Below are 21957 nucleotides of genomic sequence, written 5' to 3' on the forward strand. Positions count from 1 at the left end.
CGTACAAACTGCCTTCATCCAGATCGAGCAGGCAGCAATAGACTCGAGATCTTGGGCTGCACATCAATGAAGACAAGACAAAATATATGGTGGCAAAGTCAGCACCGAAGACGAACCAACCAACAACATCAAGCCGCACTGGTCAAACAGGAAGAATAAGGATAGGAGAATACAACTTTGAGAGCGTTGCCAATTTCTCCTATCTAGGGTCGAAAATCACAACCAATAACAGCTACGATGATGAAATCCGCGCACGGTTGTTGTCAGCCAACAGAGCCTATTTCAGCTTATAAAAACTGTTCCGCTCGAAACGTCTCACCATAGGGTCAAAGCTCTTACTGTACAAGACAATGATCTTGCCAGTCCTTATGTATTCCTCGGAAACTTGGGTTTTTAGCAAGAAAAATTGCGAACTCTTGGCCGCGTTCGAGAGAAGAGTCCTCCGAAGAATTTTTGGCCCCCTACATGAGGATGGACGATTCCGTAGCCTACACAATGACGAAATCTATGAGCGATACCATGACCGTCCGGTTGTGGATAAAATCCGGCTTAATAGGTTACGGTGGGCGGGTCACTTAATCCGTATGGATGAGGGTGATCCTACCCGGAAAGTCTATAAGGGCAATATCTATGGTAAAAAAAGAAGACGAGGCAGACCATGCCTAAAATGGAGCGATGGCGTAGGCCAGGACGCCAGACAGCTATATCGAATTGGTGGACCTCGGCGCAAAACCGGGAAGTCTGGAGTTCCTTATTAAGGCTGGCCAAGACCGGATACCGGTTGTTGCGCCGTTGTTGATGGTGATGTGTGTAAGTTTGGTATAAAATATGATTGCATTGCATCTGCACAGAGTATAGTTCTTCCCCAGTAAGAAACTGTTGGCCGCATTTTTCTCTCCCTGCTGAATCCGGTTCCAGACTCTATGCTCGAAGTGGTTGATGCGTTTCTCGTCTCTCAAAGTAATTCCCAACATGTCCATGATTTGCAAAATGGACAAAAATCCTCCGTTAGAGTACATTACTGCTAAGTGGAGAGCAATTTCAATGAACCGAGTGCAAATGTTTTGGAACTAAAATCCGAACACAGCTTTTGAGGGATTCGTTGCTGTTTTCTGTGTATGCCCCCAAGTATCAGAAGACAGATTCTCCTATAGCGGTTTCATCAACTGTTCAGTTTGAGATTGATGGGAATTCGATCATGCTGAAAACGTGTGAAAGTTCTTTGACCATGAGCCTAACATCATAGGATGAGCGGAGTTGTCGCACGCAGCTAAGCACTTAAAAAGGTTGCAGGTGTTCATATTCCTCCTACGAAATGTCCATGAAGGAACGTGCTTATCACAAAATCCTTTTTATTACATAGTTGCAAAAACACTTTCGAAATATGAGAAAAAATTGACTTATCTAGTTTTGCTGTATTTAATTAATAAATTAATAAATTTAAGAAGAAGAAACCTAATGCACCAGAATTTAAAAAATATATACATTTGAGCGAAGATGAAATATGTACACCGTTAAAGAAAAAATATATATTTTAAAAGTTTCCGAAATTCAACCCTGTCTAAATATCTTCTTCTTAGCGTGCTACTCCCTAAACCCAGGAAATGATTGGATGCCGTTTGACAACCTTCTGACATCTACTCCTTCCACACAAACGTCAAACATGGCAGACGGAGGACAGAAACAAAGTACACAGCCAGCATCCGATAAAAAGGATTCTGGCAGGAATAATCGTCAAGGTCCGAACAAACGTTTTCATAGCGACAAGCACTCTCACAAGAAACGTGTCCCCTTGAAACCATATCAACGGAAAAATGACATCTATGTTACCGGAAAATCGGATTTCAAGGTAAGAATCACCTGTGGCGACTCAGGTTATGTCAAAGAAAGTTTTGGTAAAAGCGGTTGTTTTGCAGGCCCAGGTCAAGCAATGTGAAGAAATTCTGAATGGTGAGGAAGGAGAAGTGTTCCTGCACGCTATAGGAAACGCGATAAACCGATCGATCAACTTAGCCCTGAGTGTCGTCGCAAACTCCAACGGGGCCGTCGCGTACGAAGCCAACACATCAACGATAGAACTCGTCGGTGAGTGCTTTTGCCATATTGTGAAATCGAGGGGCGAGCATAATTGTAACGCTCTTGAACGCCACCACCATCAGAGCGTAGGGAATATGATTACTGATGACAATAATTACGCTTGTGTCGCATTGCCCATCATTCTGGTTTTACAACCCTCTATAGAAATCCCAAAGAAATATCATCAGCACACGCTAGTGGGTGACTTACCTAACTCAATTGGGCGGACAGTCGGGATAGTTTCTCGACAGAAAATTCCAAAAGACTCTAGCTCACGAGACGATATTGGAAAAGAACCCTTCCCGCACCAAGCGTCCAGCAATAAAACTTAGAATTGCATATTTCCGCCTTACTATCAACTTTGCCGCAAAACCGTAAATTTTATCGGCTAAAGTGCCCTCAAGTTTGAAGTTTTAAGATCGTAAATTTAATATTGGAGTTGACACAATAAAAAGTTTGTATTTACATTATTAGTGGCAAAATCGACAACGCATATTGAAGACAAAATTATAATGCCGGCCGGATTCACACATCTGCCAAACCTCCACAAGCCGTCCCAAATTCAAACGTGCGAATAGATTGTTTGGCTCGGTATGCATAGGTTTTGAAGCGCTTGCGGCCAATCCGATCGAGTGCGGGTTTTTGGCACAAATCAAAGGAATTTTGTTTTAACGCACTTGAAAACCTGTGGATGGCGAAGTTCGCGCTCCAAAATCAAGCCAAAAGTTTGTGCAGGTTTAGAGTTTGGCGCAAGTGTCAAGCGTGTAAAGGCGGCATTACGTTTATTCTATACAAGCCAACCTTCTAGACCGAGAGCTGGCTACATGAAAATTGATATGACTCGTAGCAGGACAAATTTTACCTGGAAATGGTTGGATTTTTGTCGGCGAAGTAAATGGCAAAAGCCCTATTGGAAGACTAAGCCGTGGGCGGGCTGTCAAACCTGTCAAATTTTCGCCAAAAACAAAATGACCCTTGCGCGGCTGAACCTTTGCGTTTATATTTAGCAAAGACCCACAAACATTGTAAGAAGGTGGAAGATAAAAGGCGTCAAGATGCAAAAAACACGTAAAATTTCCATATTAAAAAGTACTTTGGCAATTCGCATTTTTACCCTTCACGTATACAGGGTGTTTCAAGATTACCGGACAAGCCGTATGTCAGGCGATTCCTTCTATTCTAAGCAAAAAATATTCAATATTTTTTTCGATTTCTTAAGCCTTTAGCTGTTACTGGCACACCACACTAAATATTACAAAGTCATAATAACTCAAAACCTACTCTCGCGGAGAGACCGCCTAAATCGGCTTTACTGTTTGTGAGCGCATTGATAGCAAGATGACTTCATTTGGAAAGTAGTCTGTAGCCAGATATTATGGTATGTCAACCCATAGCTTTCCGAGAGTCAAACCTCTAGAATATCACGATCGTTAGTGGATAGTGAAACGAAGCTAACCCTTCCATTAACAAAACGCTATGGATCTAGAATGAAAAATATCTCTCCAATCCAAGGTATTATGTCAACATACTCTTTTCAAGCAGAGCTTCAGAGAGCAAGCCTGACCTTTTCGCGAGTTGTGGACGACGCCCATCAGATTTTTTTTTCTTGTGGAAGGCGGGATGGGTGTCGTCAGCAGCTCTATTTTAACACAGCGGATCTCTCTCCAGACAACATTGTCGAACATTGTTGCTGACAGGTGGAGTCGTGATGCCCATTACGTTCAGGTCCTTCTCATTGCTAAGAAGATAGAGCTCTTCCGGTGGAAGACCCGGATGGCAGTGGGTTCCTTGAATTGACTTTCTTCCTCTCCCCTCCCGTTGGTGAAAGGAATTCCCTGATTTGAAGGCTCCGTAAGGCAGGAGAATTCGGGGACTAGCCCGAAGTAATGTTACAAACGGTAAAAATTAACGCACCAACTAGAAAGCGACCCGAACCAGACAATCCTAATCAACTCAAACCGTACCAGCTATATTTCTTTCGTATTTCTTCGACTTGAAGAAACAAAACGGTCTCCTTTGGCAACCTGACCAGTTGCCCATCCAATCAGCCGATGCGGATCCCGCTAGTCCTGGTCCAGTTAAACACGACCTTGAAGTTCAAAATCCACACCAGCTCAGCGACAGTAAAAACTGCACCCTATTGGTATTGGTATCGGTTGTGATTTTCCACCCAATTTCTCCTATCTCAAAATTGTAGTCTCCTATCTTCATTGTTTTCAATTGACCGGTGCGATTCGATGTTGTTCGTTCTTTCGTTTTTGGCGCTGCCGTTGCCATCTATATATAGTGTAGAATATATGGGCAAAGTGATTTTTTTATATTCGGAGTCGTTCGGAAATTACACTGTTAAACAGTTAAAATGTCACCTGCCAGGTTTCTGTCGATCGCCGTAATAAAGCGCGTATTTATCGATCCAAATGATGTTCGAATGATTTCGTTAAAATCATAAGAATTGAAGCCAAGGCTTTGCATGTATTTTTTCACGAAACCTAAGGTTTATGGACTAGGTATAGGTATAGGAAGCAGATTAATGATCAGTTAAGATTTTATGATTAAAAATCGCATTCTACTTTTTAAATGCGTTTTTCTCGAAACTGCAAGTTGAGAATCTGCTGGCACCATGGCCCAAAATCTATCCAACGAAATTCTTTGAAATTTGCACAACTTATTCAGAACATATTTCCACGGTCCGTAAAATAGGATAACCGCGCTTCATTCGGTAATGTTTTTTTTTTTATTCCTTAAAGAAGCCTTTAAAAAACACCAAAATTTATAAAAAAAAATTTAACAAGGCACCAAAAATTTAGCTTTCAATATTTTTGAACAATCCCAGTTTGGGGACTGTGGTTAAGCCTGCACTTTAAAATGTCGTTTACATTTTTCTTTAAGATGATCACAGCGCCCTCTAGCGTGGCAGCAGAAAAACAACTTTTTTTGGAGATGGGTGTATAAGTTGCTCTGAAATTCAATAATGAACTATGCTATCGGGCACCATTCGCTGCATTTAAAGGGACACACAGACTACGTGTTCTCACCAAATTTCGTGACAAAACGGTTTAGCCGCTTCCGAGTAAATCGGATGTGACAAACAGGCAGACATTGAATCGATTGTAATAAAGTTTTGTTTCACACAATATTTTTATTTTACCTTCCGATTTAAATATATTGAATTTGCTTTCATCTGCGAAAACGGCTTTTTTCCAAAAGTTCAGGGGATGATTCCTTTACATTGTTGTGAATTCAGGTCACTTGTTCTTGTTAATTTGCTAATGCCCGGTTTCCTGTGAGCTGTACGCCCTTGATATCCAGCCTCACGAAGAACAGTCCGTACAGTTTCAACCGATACCATTTCCCCTATATCCTTCTTCACCTCAGCAGCTATTTTTGGCGCACTTAGCCTAGGATTTTTGGCGCATTGTTTGCCGTTTCTCACTTCCAGTTACTTTTTATAGTCGTCGTTTTCGAACTTTCCTATTTTCAGACAAATACCTGTAGATAATGCTTTTAATAGTTGTAACTGGCCTATTAGCACTTTCACTTACAGTGATTCAAACAATTGATCGCGATTTTGCTTACTGAAATCAAGTACGGGCCTGCTTACAAAATACGATAAAACAAGTCGGGAAACCGGAAGCTCGACGCTTCAGGTATGAAAGGTTTTGTGTATTTCTTTTATAAAGACATTTGAGTGTGAATTTTTCCCATTAGTACGTTATACGTAACATACGCATATATTATGCGAAAATATTCACTTTCGGGTGATATTGACATTCAAAATCTTGAATTTCCAAAGAAGTGGCAGCTTTGATCTATTACAACTTTGTTAGTAATAGTCCGATTTCCACCAAACTTGGTAGGATCAAGCTCTATACTATAGCCTACATTGCTAGGTGCTAGGATGAACTTAAGGAGGGTTCTGCAGTCTATTACTGAAAATTATAGTAATATGCTATTATTAACTTTATTTGAATGGATGTCGATGTGGAAGGTATTTCGGGGCCTAGCCACCATATAGTGGCAGCATCTCGATTTTTTTTCAAATTTTTCGGTTTGGCAGTTTCTGAAAATGACCCCGTTAAATAAATGATCACTTTCGACTCCCCGAACTCCCCGCCTTTCCAACAAATGTCAAAACTAAGACTGGCTTCGAAAAGTACTAACCGAGACCTTTCATTTGATACCCCACATGACTATATTTGATGAAAAAAAATTGTACACCCCCCTTTGCATATATGGGGACCCCCCTTAAAATCAACGTAAAAGGATGTAACGCACTGTATGTGTGAGCGTTCACAGTTCCCACCTTTCTACCAAATTTGGTGTTAATCTCTATAATCGTCTCCGAGAAAAATACGGGTGACGGACAGACAGACAGACAGTAAACCGATTTTAATAAGGTTTTGTGTTTACACAAAACCTTAAAAAGGGTTTTACGTATAGAGAGTTTACGACAATATTGCATTTCTTAAACCCCAACGTTAGTAAATGCCGTAAACAGTGCGAAGAGTTGACCGCGAAGAATTCGGCAAACAAAAAAGCGTGTCTTTTGAAGGCGATGAAACGACAAATCGTCCGACAAATAACACTTGGGGGTCCATAATAATGCTGAAAACATCAATAGAAGCTTCCAGAATGGTGATAACGCATTTAAGTCAACTGAAACAGTGCGAAATGTTTTAAGAGAAAGCGGGATTAAAAGACGTCCAAAGGTGAAGGTATAAAAAATGACAGCTAGATTTCGGGAATAAGTATAAATCTTGCACCATTAAGGCTTGGAAGAAGGCTGTGTAGTCGGACGAAACGAAAATTAATAGATTCGGTTCCGATAGAAAGCAGTGGACATGGGGACAGAAAGGTAAACAACTGAGCGCCCGACATGTTACATCTGCTGTGAAATTTGCCTCAGATGTCATACTAATGTTGAAGTGAACTGGTATTTATCAGCGCAAGAGAATTATGGGCAGAATGATGCATAGAGACGAATACTTTTTAAGGTTTTGTGTAAAACAAAATCGTATTGGAATCAGTTTACTGTCTATCACAAGCATTTTTTTCGGAAACGGTTATAGCGATTGATACTCAATTTGGTGGAATGGTAAAACTGAACGCTCACGTATACAGTGAATTACATCATTCTACGTTGAATTTAAGGAGGGGTTCCCATATTGCAAAAGGTCGAGCACGGTTTTAGTTTTGACATTTGTTGGAAAGGCGGGGAGTGCGGTTGGCAGAAAATGATCATTTCTTTTACGGACCAGTTCTCAGAAACAGAAAAATCTGAAAAAAATCAAGTGGCTGCCACTATTTTGTGCCTAGGGTCCGAAATCTCCTCCATATCGATATATTTTCAAATAAAGTTAATAATAGCATATTACTATAATTTTTAGTAACTGACTGCTAATTTTTTTTCACTTTATTTATAAAGAATCGATAATAGAAAAAAAATGTAGACATGAATTGAATATGTATTGTCTTTTTATTTAGTTATGAAAATTCTAACTTAATCACGGACAAGGTAGCCAGACGAATCCTTTTTCGACACACTATAGTTCGCTGAGTTCCCACAGTTGCTAAGCCATTAATTAATTTTACTTCGGTAGTAATAAAGCGTTCCAGGAATAGAGAAGAATATATCTACTTTTCTGGAGAATTTGATTCCTTGCCGGGCTTGATGCCTGTTTTTGAGCCTGATCTATCTTTTATCTAACGAAATAAGTCGCAATCATATGTAGTTTTGCATACTTGATTTTCAGGACATATTCCTATTCATTTACTACATGAGCACATGAAGGAAAACTATGCAATACAATATTCATTTCTTCCAGATGATTTCCATCCGCTCAACGATGAGGACGACTACACTATCCAGCAAAGAATGAATTCATGCCTTCACATACGTATCTTTCGCCAGAGCAAAAACCTGAAAACGTAAACCACATCGACACATTCAAACCCAACATGTTCAAACTATCCGAACTGGTACGCTGGCTGGGCCTAACTGAATTTGAAATCCTCACAAATCTCGTCGCGATCTTGGTATTCAGCATAATCCTCACACTGAAGCTATCCGGCGACTTGGCTGAGACAAGCATTGATTGGTTCGGCACCTTCACCCCATTATTCTGTGGCGACGTTTGCAATGCATACTTCTGCGTGATTGTGGGAATTCGAATGTATATTTCAAACGACAACAAACGGAAAGCATTGCACCGTTTTCTATGGAGCACATATTTTCTAGTTTTAACGGCTATTTTTAAGTACTTGCTATGTCTTAAACTATCTGGTCAAACAGGATTGGAGTACAGCGAAGTGTTTTCGCCTATTTTCGTTTTATTACAACTTGTAGCGGTTCGGGCGTGTCAATTGCCCAACTCGAATTAACAAAAATCGATCACAATACGTTTTTATAATAATAATGTTAGCTATAAAGTGTAAAATAAAGTTTTATTGCAATAAAAAAACAGAAAGTCGTTTTCATAGTACAACTAAAAACTTGTGTTTTGTTGGTAAGCAGATTGAAGCCTGTAATGCAGTAATGATCACAATCTTATTTGAATGCCATAACAATAGATATCGGATGTACAGAAAGCGCTGCGTTTTACTCCGTGCCAATCTTTTCGATCTCGTCCGAATTGTCTGCGTCGAGGAGCTCGATTTTCTTTTTGAAGTGTTTTTCGATTGCCTTGCAAATGTTCATCGATTTATCGGAATCCACGAGATTTATAGCGATGCCGTTCTTACCTGAAAGCATAAATATATTTTTGAATTTTGAATGAATCAAGCAAGAAACATGTAAAAGAAGTCAGACTACCGAATCGTGCTTCGGGTATAACGATTTTGTGTTCATCTTATGTAAGAAACTTCAACGCACATTTTTCTATCCGCATAGAGCTACAAATCCAACACATACCTTCATATTTTTCCAAATTACAAGACATACATATTACAGCCATAGATATTATCCTCACCCTAAACAAACTGCCTTTTTTCAAATTTTTTTTTTTTTTTTTTGGGGGGTAGGATACGTGAATGCATTTACGCACACAGTGTTGAACTCCCGGTTCGGTACGTCGTCGGACTACCAACTAAACACCTCCCCGTCGTCAGAGAGCTAGCCTGAAACCGCGTATCACATTACTTCGGGCTAGTCCCCGAACTCTTCCGCCTTGCGGAGCCTTCAAATCAGGGAATTCCTTCCACGAATGGGAGGGGACAGGAGGAAGGGAACTGAGTTCAAGGAACCTCCTGCCATCCGGCTCCTCCACCGGTCAAGCTCTATCTTCTTAGCAACGAGACGGGCCCGAACGTAATGGCCAACACGGCTCAACCTTCAGCACTCCTCAGCATCCCTTCGACAATGTTGTCTGGAGAGAGATCCCCTGTGTTTAAATATCCATCCATCCCACCTTCCACAAGAAAGAAAAGTGTGGAAGGCGTCGCCCACAACTCCATTGCAAAACACACAATCCGGAGATCGCGACTTTCCAATCTTGTGCAGGTAAGACTGAAAATTTCTATGCCCACTTAAAAATTGGGTAAGGAAATAGTCAGTCTCACCTCTCCATGCATAGCCGACCAGGCGCGACTCTTCTGGCATGTCGAGTTTAAGTAGACTGTCATAGGTAGCGTTTCAGAGGTCCGGCCCTAGGATGGATCCCTGTGCTACCCCCGACGTGACCTCCATCCTCCTTTGACCCTCTAGTGTTTCATAGAGCAGGGAGCGGTTCCTCAGATAGTCCCTCAATATCCGTAAGAGATAATTCGGCACGTTGAAAATATTGTCTAGTGTGCCTAGAATGTCTTTCCATCTTACGGAATTAAAGGCGTTTCTGACGTCAAGCGTTACGAGGAGCACCGCCCGTCGAGTTCGGCGGCTATGTGCCTCCGCTCGTCGAACAGCGTCCACGATTTGCATGACAGCATCAATTGTGGATCTCCCAGCTCTTAAACCAAACTGCCGGGGAGATAAATCTCCGGCAACGCGTATCGCTTCAGAGAGTCTCCTTCTGATGAGCTTTTCGACCACTTTCCCAGCAGTGCATATTTCCAAATATTGTATATATATATGCACGTATATAAATTGATCGTACCCATCTTTCCGATTTACTTCTTATATCTATCTAAATTAGACAACACCCGCAAACTTCATTGGCACGCATATACTATATACCTACATATACACATGTCTGTTTAGAGTAATTGATATTTGTATACAAATGACTAAAAAACTAAAACAAAGTAATTCTTTGAGACCCCATTCATAAGAACTCATTTCGTTGTGGTATTGACGAATTGATATGTGATGATGATGTCATGCAGGTTGTAGAGTGCACGAAATTCACAAAAAGTGGCAGAGTTTCACCCCCTATAACTTTGTTAATAACAGTTGGTCAAACTTGACCAAATTGTGCATTATGTTATCCCCCCCATGCCCATTTTGTACTTCTAAATTTCTAAAATATGGAAATATACTATTATTAATTCTACTTGTGTAGATATCGGAACCGGATGTATTTTGAAGCCTAGATTTCGTAGAGATGCGCCACTGATTTTTTTCCAGATTTTTCGGTTGGATAGATTCTGAGGACAAAACCTGTTACACTTTTTGATGGTCATATTTTGGATATATGGGAAGCCCCTCTTAAACTTAACCCGCCACTTGCTGCACGTAAAGGGAACAGCAGATCACATACTCTTACCAATTTTCGTTACAATCGGTCCAGCCGTTTCCGAATAAATCGGGTGTGGCAGACAGACAAACACCGACTCGACTCTAATTCTAGATTTCACACAAAACCTAAGGCTCGAATGGGGCTGTTGCGCTATTGATTATTTTTATTGTGATTATACAATAATAAGGTGATTTGAATCACAAATAATTACTCTATAAGAATACGAGTGTATGATATCTGTATCAAAGTGAAATTCTGTATTTTCGTTTTGCTGCAAAGTTGCCGTTATTTCATTTTGCATTATTCCATTATGCGCCACAGATATGGAACTACACGCGAGTCATTTTTCATATTTCTTTCTATAATTTTTCTCATTTTTAAGACAGTGAATTGGGGGTCGTAGACAGGCCAAGTCTGAAATACTCTTTGTTTTGAAAATCTAAATTTATTTCGATTGTGATTTAAAAATAATACATGTATGTGGTTATTAATGCTTGCTCAGTTAATAAAAGTTTGCAACTCCGTCACATCAAGTATCAGCTCTGGCTTCCACTTCCAGCTTGGATAAGGATAAGTTTGTGACTAAACGTAATATTGTATCAACATCGGATAACTTGCGTCCACCACTTCTCGTAGGGTTGGTGAGCTCCAACCTCCAAGTTCAACATCGACTGCTTATATGATTCAGCAGTTGCTTGACAGTGAGAGCTATCTTGCTGAACGGACCGCTGATACATTGAATAATCGATGAGCATTGAGCTGCCGTTAAAAATGCTCTTTTCTCGAATGCCAGCCAGTTCGACGTTCACTTCCCGAAGAGCATAGGATCGCGCTTACTGCGGAATCGTAGATGCAGATCGATAAACGAAAAAGGTTGAAGGTTGATCATTGACCGCTGCGTGATAGTAGGCGAGGAAAACGGGGCAGCAATCCTGTTAGCAAGACCAAAACCAAGTGGCCAAGGAAAACCTTCACGTGGTGGCACCGAGAAACACTGTACTCACTTTGGCTTGCTGGTAGTGATGCAATAGGCGATTACTCCAAAGCTTAATTGGGGCGATCAGATCCGAGTCTGCACAGGGACTCATCTGCAGTGGTTTTGATTACGAAATCTTACCAGAGGAATCGGGATAGCCCTTGAATTTACATGTCTTAGGAGAATTCCTAGTCCATGTACTTTCAGCTCGACTATAGTAGTTGGCCTCCTAGTGGGAATTTCATCGGGGTTGTGATTACGCCCAAGCGAACTAAAAGACCTTCGGGCCGCAAACGTGGATTTGCCTTTCAACTCGGGTGCCCTACTCCCTAATTCGGTAGGGATTGACTAGGTTTTGCATGCACAAGTATAAATGCTGAGCCAAGCACTCAATATATACTGATACCCTTATTGCTGTCATAGCGAGGCTGATTGTGGTTGCAAAATCACTGTGTACCTTAAGAAGACCATGGGGTTAAGTCAATTCGCCGGGTACTCACGTTAAACCACCGAGGACATAACTGTACTGGTCAGGGAAGCAGAAAACGCCGTAATTTCAAAAATGTACACCGCATCACGAAAAGACGATCGGTTCCTCATCCAAGATAACGCGCAGCTGAAGAGGTGAAAGGAAAACGATTAAGAACGGTTACCACATTCGGTTAAATTAAAGAAGAATTAAATTGTGGCAGATAGTGGATGAAATACAAGCAAAGAACAAGTCGGAGAGATACGCGTTGGGTACCGCGAGTGCTCACAATACTTGACAAGCAACGACGATTGGGGAGTTGTAAACATTTTTTTGGAGTTTTGTCAGAGTAATTTAGATGAAATTTGCAACCGTATAGTGAAAATTGAATTCGTCAATATGATCCAGGGTCCAAAGTCGATGCATTGGATAAAAAGAGACAAAGGCCACCAAAGAAATTCAAAGTGGAAAAGTCGACCTCGAAAATTATGGCCACCATTTTCTGGTGAAAGCGGCCGTAGAACAACATCTTCAAGAGAAACCTAAGGAATATTTTTTCAGTGGCGTAAAGGAATTGTATCCACGATGCGAAACGCGTATTTAATTTGATGATGATTAGATTTAAAAAATAACTCTCATAGAACGCGAACACAATAAAAATAGCTATAAACTCCTTTATTTCGGTAACCGAATCCATACAATATGATGTAGACATTGCCACTTCTGAAGGTTTCCTTGAAAAGATTAGAGAAATCGACCAATTTGATCACCGGCTAATGAAGTTCACTATTATATCAACTGGTCGCACGATTCATTTTTTCATCCTTCACGCACCACAGAAAGGTCGCCCCGATGCCAACAAAGATGCCTTCTGATAACTGCCCGACACAAAGACCTGCAACGTGCTTGCCGATGACTATATCGTCATTGCGATCTTAATGGTCTGTGGGTGATTTATTAGACGATTGTCTCATCTTCCTACATTTTATAGTGGGGACAGTAAAATGCAAATCGACTCTCGACTCCTCATAAGACGCCGACATTTTATCATCACCGCTAACGGCAAAGCTGTTTTCTATGAGACCATCAAACATCAAGAATCAGGCCACCGAAAAAAAAACAGCGTGAGGAACGCACTGGCCTGCCACAAATTAAATAGCGATTTCTAGAGAACAAGATTGCAGACCATTACAAACTAACAGTGCGCACGAACTGAAACTGTCGCGGAATGGCAAGAGAAGTGGGACGAGTCAGAAAAAGGCCGCTGGACTCATAAAATCATATGGGATATCCGGAAATGGATGGAGCGACCCCAAGGCGAAGTAAGCTTCGACCTAACTCAATTCTTAAGCGAACACGGAGGCTATCAAGCGTATCTGTATCGATTTGGGCGTGATGATTCGCCATATTGCCCAAAGTGCCCAAATATTGCAGAGGACGCAGAACACGTCTTTTTTCATTGCCCCAGATTCGAAGCCGAAAGGGCTACATTAAAAGCTACAACCGGGGAGCGCTTTACACCCGAAAATATCATGGAAATTATGGTGAAAGCAAAGGGGATATGGACCGAAGTCGAAAAAATGATTGCAGCCATCGGAAAGAAGCTTATGCAGGAAGAAGTCACCCGAAAGAATGAACGCGAGAGGAACACGAGCAGCGAAAACATGAACGCAGAATAAATTCTGATCCAGCCCCGCGACGTAATACCAAATGGGAGTCCCGCGGGGAGAGTGGAAGGAGAAGAAGGTGGTTTTAGTGGATAAGAGTCCCACATAACCGTATGGCAGGAGCCTGCGGTAGCTTTTGGAGCTTTCCACCTTCCATCGAAAAAAAGACAGACAGACCGTAAACCGATTTTAATAAGGTTTTGTGTTTATACAAAACCTTACAAAGGAAGACAACCCAGCAGAATTTTTAAATTATTTTCCGATTTTCCTTTAACACCACGAACATTTTTGAACGCATTTTTGACAACCGCGGATGTGGCTGTTCAAAAACAGTGACCCAGGCCGGGTTTGTCAAGACTGGCCGTAACTATTGATCCAATACATGCAGCATCGTTATCAATAACAAGTCACTAACTAAGATTGGTCTGAATATAGAAGTCAATGTGAAACGAATCAAAAGCTGTCCGGTACGCTGTGGACGGTAATTTGAGAACGGCTACCAACTACATACGACCCTCCCCCTTAAAGTCAACGTAAAATGATTTTCCTCAATGCATGCCAGGACATCCAATTCGGTGCCACGCTTCCTATTGATATAGATAGAGAGAACGGCAGGGAGCACGTAGATACCACCCCAATTGGGGTGCCCTTCTTTGGAACCTTAACGATCGTCCAGTTCTTCCACTCTCCGAGTGAAAGGATTCTCAAGATTTCCATACCAGTGGAAGTAGCAAATCTGCAGTAACTACAGGTGCAGCGATAAATAACTCTGCGGAAACACTTTCACGCCCAGTTTTAGTGCATTGGTGGCCGAAATGATTTCTTTTTTGCTTCTGGAACAGTCCGTATCCGCATGCTAAGATGACTAGCCATTTCATCCATAAGAGGAGGAACTTCCCCGGATGTGATACGGTCGGGAACCGTGGTGAATTGTATTTTCTACCTCTTCAGTTGTTCATCATCGTTGATGAGAAGTTGACCGCTGACGTCCTTCACAGAACCATCGAAAGATTTGCAACCACACACAAGCTCTTTCGCGATGCATTCCTGAAATCATTGCTATCTGCAGCTTCTTCCGCTTCCCTGACCAGCGCAATACCAATTTCTCTTTTGTCATAGCGTACACTACATTGAACTTATCAGGATTTCGCTCGGTATCAAAGTTCGAGGGCTTCACGCCTGCGATCGCTCCCACCCACCGATTCGCTTATTCGATTCCGCAGTCAGGCAGATCTCATGATGCCCCGTCGAGACGAGGCCGACGACCTGTGTAGCACTCAAGAAAAAAGCTTTTTTGATAATGGCCCAATGTTCATCGATATTTTCAAGCGAGTTACTCCCACTGTCAACCGACAAGACAGCTGGATCACACAAGCGGTCGATGTTGAACTTAAGGTGAACACGCCAATGTCGAAGCGATGAAAGTTGCAGAGACCCACCATTACCGTTGTGGCCGCCAAGATCATGCCCGGGTAAGGTGTTGCCAAATCCCATTAGCATTCACATCGCCAATCACGATTACAATGCTCCTGTAGGAAACCTCCCCTGAACGAGCAATTAAGTAGCTCGTAGAAAGAATCTTTCTCCACTATATCGGATGTTTCCGTTGATACGTAGCATTGTACAATTGGGATGCTTCTTAACATGGACCAGAATCTTGCAGTTAGAAGTCTGTTCACAACCGGCTCCAAAGTCAAGAGAGCGCGCCTTGCGGTAGCCTTCAGAAGCAACCCGACACCGGGTTCGCGTCTACTGTCGCTTGCTTTGACAATGACGTAAGAGGAAGAGAAGTAATAACCAGAGTCCCGCCATCTTACTTCGTTTAGGCCCAGAATTTCCAGCTTATATCGCTGGAATTCCCGCTTAAGTTGGAGCATTCGCTACCGTTATCGAGAAGCGTGTGCACATTCCAGAAACCAATCATAGTCCCTTCTCGCTAGCCAAAGGTCGTTGCCGTGAAGTCAGTCTCAATCCGTTGACGTATCGGTAGCAGTAGAGTTTGAAACTTTGCAGTTTGCTAGGCCACAATCGCTTATCCTTTTAGTCGCCTCTTACGACAAGCAGGGAATACTTTGAGTGTATTCTTAAGCCCCTACTCACACGGCGATAAATGTGTTATCTATGCAAGTACTTCCAGAAAAAAATCCAAAGTAATCAAACGTTTCTTACACCAATTATAGGAAATCTTCGAAAAAATACAATGGTTCTACCATTTATGAACGCATTGAGTCATTTTGACCTAAAGCCAACCATGATTAGGGCCAGTGTCTACATCCTCGATGCTGGTGGAACAGTTAGAGATGCGTTAAAACTCTCGGCAACTGGTCACCCTTCTATGGGTTCCCGTTCATAGGAACATAGGTTCCTCTATTGACAATCTATCAGTAGGCGCGCCCCATTGGCAACTGTGAAGGGTGAAATCTACTCGCACTGGTTAACACCACTGAGTCCAGATGGCAAAAGTTCACCATCTGTGCTAAAACGAAGAAGATACGTCCCTTCTGCAATAAAACTTGATCACGGGACCTTTTGGGCCAGACGCGCACAAACGCAAATTACGGGCGTTTGCACGGGGCACAAGCCTATAGGGATTATGCCGCCAGACTCTGCATACCCTACAGTTCGCATTGTCATAGTTGCGGAGAGGAGGAAAAGACCCTGACAGGCTACAGACACGGAGTAAATTATTCTGAGAATACTTCAAAAACTCTAGGTGAAGGACATGTAGATGCTATCCTTCGTGAACGTCCAACTTATCCTTCTCACAACATCCGTAACGACAGCCTCAAGAAACCTTTTGAAACTTAATCATAAGCGTCGGAAGATGATTTAAAAAAGTCCCGACTTGACCTGCATTACTAATCTTACTACCGAGCGATCTACGTTAATCGACTCCGCTATTTCATGGAGCAAAAGTTGAAGGCACAACTTACCGAATCGGCCAGTTCTTCCTATCCTATGTAAGTAAGTCTCGCAATCAGCCCGCCCATGTCCGTCCATGGGGAGATCGAAATTCACTACTATTGTCACTTGTTCAACATCAATACCTGGAAAGACGATACCGAATTAATGAACGAACATCGTGTTCATCTGGGCTGCAGACCTCTAGACAATACATTCGTTGTTATCAGCACCTTCTCGAGTCCGTCTCTGAACCTGTCAAGCACAAGAAGTCGCTGCTCCACAGTCAATTCACCCGAGAGAACTGCCACTGAGTGACCGTCTTGACTCATTTTGCCAGATAGCCATGTAGCCGTTTTCCTAGTCTGTGGAAAAAATGTGTAATTCTTGGTTACAAGGCAAAAGAGTGTCGGACTCACATGACAAAATATAATCGCTTGGCCAACTGTAATTCCTCCGTAAATGTTCTGAATGGCTTTGTATTTCTCATCTTGATCTTTACAGCGAACGTAGTACTGTTTAATGTTATCTAACGATTCTTGCTCCCGACGCAGTCTGCAGGACAAAAGAAAAGTTTTGTTCACATAAACATTTACACGAGAAGCAAATCAAATTTGTGCTTACTTAATAATAATAGGATTCGGAACGATATATTGTGCAAAGTCCATGACCTCCTTGTCGTACGTGGCCGAGAAGAACATCATCTGACACGATTTGGAAAGTTGTCTGGAAACGAGATGGAGGAAATCAGGGAAACTCACTCGAGACTTAAAGCGCTTCGAAGAAAGCAACTCACTTATGAATTCGAATGCATTGGTCGTGGTGTCCCTGTGTCGCGATCATGACGTCAGCCTCGTCCAGGACGAACACTCGAATCTTCTTTAGGTCGAACACTTTATACTTAATACCCCAATCCATGACTTTTCCCGGCGTTCCAATAATGATGTGATCGGTGAGCTTCTCTCTCCCAACTGAAATGAAATCTTGTCAGCGCCTTAAGCAGCGTAGAACATTCTGGCTCACCTTCTTCGCCTCGCACGGCGTACTTCAGCTTGATTTCTGGACAGAATTGAGCCATCCGTGCGGCGACTTCGCCTGTTTGTATGGCCAACTCATAGGTAGGCGAAAGGCACAGAACCTGCAAAAGAGAATAACTTCTCAATGGAGCCACTCGTCAGTGTATCCTCACTGGCTGCCCTACCTGCGGATAATCCTTCTTGGGATCAACCCGGCTCAACATGGCGAGGACGAAAGCCGCAGTTTTTCCCGTTCCTGACTGGCTTTGTGCAATCATATTCTGCGGCGGATCGGCTAGCAGTGTCGGAAGTGCAGTTTCCTGGTAAATTCCAATTTTGTTCGAATAGAAAAATATTTCAAGAGCAGAACGCGAGTTACCTGAATTTTTGAAGGAGCATTGAATCCCATGGCGTAGACTCCCTTTAGTAACTCCGGCTTCCTGCAACGATAGATGAATATGAGAAAGTGTCTGGGACGAGATCCATGAGCCAACTCACAGGTGCAGCGCTTCGAATGTCTTCACCGAGTACAAGGGCGAATTCGGGTCCTTGCGCTGAATTTCTAAATCCTGTTTCGATTCGACCAGCCCTTTCCGAATAATTTTCATAAGAAGGCTGGTCTCCGCCGCACTATAAGCAAAAACACAAGTCATTAAGAAATCCACGGTTGGCGCAGTTCAAGGAGGTCACCTGGCGGAATCAGCTTGATCCTCTTCCCTCTTTCCATCTCCCGCCTCGGGTTTGCGGCCAGCGGCATTCTCATTTTCCAGCTTCAACTTGTCCACCTGCAATCACCCGAAATGCCAAATTATTGCACGTCAGGCGGTTTACATTCAAAAGAGAAATTTGCGAAAACCCAGTAACGGCGTATTGAGGTTAGACGCCCGGGGAAGAACGCACTTACGAGATTCGAGATTTCCTGGTCCTCGGCCTTCTTCACCCAGTTGCTGTCTTTTTTCTCACTCATTGTGGAGGCTTCCGTGCACGTGTGGATTTACGGGGATACTGGAAATTCGCCGTTTGATATGCGATGGAATGTCCGCAATCTAGTTTCCGATCGACCACTGCCACTTTGCCGATTCCGGGCAAACTTTTGCTTTGTTCTTGTTGGGAACTGTCAGCTTGCTGTCGTTGGGTTGACAGTCAGGGTTGAACTCTGCGCAGGCAGCCGGCATCGAATGGTAAATGCATTTAGCGCGGACAGACACCTTCGCAACCGACATTTATTAAATTTAATATTAAAAAAGGGATCAGAAGATGCGGCGTTCTAATTTCTAAATGTGTATACCAGTAAGATGAAAGCTTCAAAGAAATAATTTAACATCAGCTAAGTGACTTACCAGCACACCGTTCCAAAATTCATTATACTTAAGAGCCCCCTAGCGGTTCGAATCAAAGATGATATTGTCTAATCCTAAAATGGGATTCCCCGGTTGTTGTAATTAGCAGGAATTATACAGTGCCCGACAAAAAATGCTCGCACTCAACACTTTTATAACTCCCCCTTTTTAATTAAGTCTAGACAACATTAGTCTCGCCTACAAAACGATTATCATATTCAGATTTAGGTCAATAGTAGTTTGCTTTTATATTTGGAAGAAGAGAGAGTGAAACCCCTAACTTTGTGTGAAAAATATGTCAGGAAGGAAAAAGTTAATTGTTGTGGAAAAGGCCATATTCTCGTTTTGCGGGAATAGGGTGATAGTAATAGGGAAATAGGGAGACAAATCAATTGAGGCAGGTAATAGATTTTTTTTAAAAGGTATGCCAGAGATGGCAATCTGGGACGAAAACAAGGGAGCGGGAGGAAGCAGGTGATTACTCCCCGGGCCAGGTGGTTATTAGAGCGAGCGTCCTTGCGAGATAGAATGGCAACTGCTTCTCAATTACTTACTGAATTGCTGGAAGGAGAAAATGTATCAGTTAGTGAGAGAACGGTGCAGCGACGGTTGAATGAATTAGGACTCAGAGCTCGAAGACTAGCAAAAAAGCTGATTTTAACAAAGACTATGCTAGAAAAAGGCTGAATTGGGTATTGGAACGACGTGGCTGAACTGTGGACGATTGAAGGTGAGTTGTGTTCTCTAATGAGTAGAAATTAAATTTTCTGGAATCTGACAGTCCGTCCCCAGTGCGAAGAAGAAAAGCAGAGATTTGACCCCCAGTGTGTTGTACGAACTGCACGCCATTTCCCCCAAAAATGATGTAGGGATACATAACATCTAAAGGAATTGGTTGTTTTTCGTTTCTAAGCGGTGCTGTCGAGACACTGCATGATCATTTTGATGAAGTAAAGTTTCAGGACGATTCGGTTCCGTGTCATAGAGCTGGTACTGTAAGTAGACGAATTTTTTCTCTTGTCAAATTTTTTAACTCTTTTATCCTCAATTGGGTTCTTATTCGCAGGTAACATCTTGGAAAAATTAGCTTGGCATACAGTCGCTGCCATGGCCAGAAAACAGTCCAGATTTGAACCCCATAGAGAACTTATGGGCGTTCATGAAGCGGCGACTGCAACAAAGGTCGATAAGGAACAATTCAAATCTAGAAAAAACTTTAGAAAACATATGGCTTAATCACGAATTGGAAAGATCATACGAAATACTAAAGCCCGAAAATAAAAAAAAAAGCGGAAATTAATTTCTTCTAATTTGGCATTTATAAATGCGTTCATTTATCTACTTTAATTAAGGGATTCATCCCGTGTGTCGGATCCGAGAAATCGAATTTTTGTTTGGCATCAATTGTATCTAGATATAGTGTAGAATACATGGGCAAAGTGATTTTTGATATTCGGAGTCGTTCGGAAATTATAGTGTTAAACACGTGACAAGCCACTTGCCAGATTTATGTCGATCACCGTAATAAAGCTCGTATTTATCAGTCCGAATGACGTTCGAATGACTGCGCTAAAAGGACAAGGCTGTCCATGTGTTTCTTCAAAAAATCTAAAGGTTTGTAAATTAGGTATAGCAGATTAATGGTTAGCTAAGGTTTTATGACTAAAAATCGCATTCTACTTTTTAAATGCGTGTTTCTCGAAACTGCATGTTAAAAATCGGCAGCCCAAAATCTATCCAACGAAATTCTCTGAAATTTTCACGACTTATTCAGAACATATTTCTACGGTCCGCAAACTAGGATAATTGCGATTTATTCAGTTGTTTTTTTTGTATTCATTGAAAAATCCGTGAAAAACACCAAAAAACACAACAAAGTTTAACGCGGCAGCAAAACTTTAGCTTTTAATATTTTTTAATAATCCTAGTTCCTAGACACGCCAAGGATGCGAATAATATCCAAGTGAAACCGTCAATAGTTTGAGCTTAAGCTAGGATAAAGCTAAATTATTGTTTGTCGCTATATTTTTTAAATACTTGGGTGCCATGCCCCAAACAAGGGATTCGTGGACCAAAAAACCTGAGAGTAAGTTGCTCTCCATTTGGTCCGGTCCAACATCAAGTGGATGTGGACTTAGGATTCTTCAATTACCTTAAACAATGTTTGTATGTTTCAATGAAATTTGCGAGTTGTATTCAATTAAGATAGATACGTGCGAGCGGTATTCAATTTACATATGGATAAGTTAATGCACGTATGCTTTTGTGCACGAAGTAATATTGACAGGTTTTTGATTAAACGCATAAATATTCGTATATGTATGCATCAGTGTGTGGTAGAGGCAACGTTTACTTGTTTAGGATGAGCACAATATCTACCTTTAATATGTAAATATATCTTGAAGTTTGGAAATATATGAGGAAATGTTTTGAATTCTTAACTATGCATAGCAAGTTTAAGACCAAAGAGGAACATTAAATCTCTCTACCTGAGGTACCCAGCTTCCGTTATTCCGACTTGTTTTTATGATTCTATTGGCTTTCATTCGAACGTCATTTTATTGTTTTCGCTAGTTTTAGTAAGTTGTTGTGTTTATTACCGATAAACCTAGTTCTTATCAATGACTTCAGGCACACCTTGTTAACCTTCGAGCTTTACCCTTCAGATATCTTTACCCCCAAGATACGTGCCACCCGGTGAGGTCACCGCCGAGGATGATGGGCTCGAAATTGGTCGTGTTTTCCCAGAGTTTGGACATAATGGGAACGAGGTGGCGACCTGTGCTGCCCGGGAAGTAGAAACAGCCGAGTAGTACTCAGAGGACGCCTCCACCCCTAAC

General features: G+C 41.9%; 3 protein-coding genes across 3 annotated transcripts; 2 read left to right on the forward strand and 1 right to left on the reverse strand.

Moving 5' to 3' along the window:
* The first annotated feature begins 1638 nt into the window (after positions 1-1638).
* LOC119649341 (ribonuclease P protein subunit p20) lies at positions 1639-8037 on the forward strand. The gene is made up of 3 exons (XM_038051450.1): positions 1639-1849; positions 1917-2085; positions 7902-8037. Exons 1-3 carry the CDS (start codon positions 1664-1666, stop codon positions 8006-8008), a joined length of 462 nt encoding a protein of 153 aa, XP_037907378.1. The 5' UTR covers positions 1639-1663; the 3' UTR covers positions 8009-8037.
* Positions 7929-8537, forward strand: LOC119649332 (transmembrane protein 203). Its single transcript, XM_038051439.1, has one exon. The coding sequence runs from the start codon at positions 7960-7962 to the stop codon at positions 8455-8457; it is 498 nt and encodes a 165-aa protein (XP_037907367.1). The 5' UTR covers positions 7929-7959; the 3' UTR covers positions 8458-8537.
* LOC119649314 (DEAD-box helicase Dbp80) lies at positions 8502-18908 on the reverse strand. The gene is made up of 12 exons (XM_038051421.1): positions 18682-18908; positions 18468-18562; positions 18276-18407; positions 18157-18217; positions 17963-18097; positions 17785-17899; positions 17558-17732; positions 17386-17487; positions 17181-17316; positions 16964-17126; positions 16794-16907; positions 8502-8817 (listed from the first exon to the last, which is right to left on the reverse strand). Exons 1-12 carry the CDS (start codon positions 18742-18744, stop codon positions 8675-8677), a joined length of 1434 nt encoding a protein of 477 aa, XP_037907349.1. The 5' UTR covers positions 18745-18908; the 3' UTR covers positions 8502-8674.
* Between the last annotated feature and the right edge of the window lie 3049 nt (positions 18909-21957).

Source organism: Hermetia illucens, chromosome 1 (genome assembly GCF_905115235.1).
Source record: "Hermetia illucens chromosome 1, iHerIll2.2.curated.20191125, whole genome shotgun sequence".
NCBI classification, from domain to species: Eukaryota; Metazoa; Arthropoda; class Insecta; order Diptera; family Stratiomyidae; genus Hermetia; species Hermetia illucens.

Coding starts and splice junctions, on each gene's coding strand:
- LOC119649341 (XM_038051450.1), top strand. CDS start 1,664: ATGGCAGACGGAGGACAGAAACAAAGTACACAGCCAGCATCCGATAAA. Junction 1,850..1,916: donor CCGGAAAATCGGATTTCAAG/GTAAGAATCACC, acceptor GTTGTTTTGCAG/GCCCAGGTCAAGCAATGTGA. Junction 2,086..7,901: donor ATCAACGATAGAACTCGTCG/GTGAGTGCTTTT, acceptor CATTTCTTCCAG/ATGATTTCCATCCGCTCAAC.
- LOC119649332 (XM_038051439.1), top strand. CDS start 7,960: ATGCCTTCACATACGTATCTTTCGCCAGAGCAAAAACCTGAAAACGTA.
- LOC119649314 (XM_038051421.1), bottom strand. CDS start 18,744: ATGAGTGAGAAAAAAGACAGCAACTGGGTGAAGAAGGCCGAGGACCAG. Junction 18,218..18,275: donor ACATTCGAAGCGCTGCACCT/GTGAGTTGGCTC, acceptor CTATCGTTGCAG/GAAGCCGGAGTTACTAAAGG. Junction 17,127..17,180: donor AAGCGATTATATTTTGTCAT/GTGAGTCCGACA, acceptor TTTTTTCCACAG/ACTAGGAAAACGGCTACATG.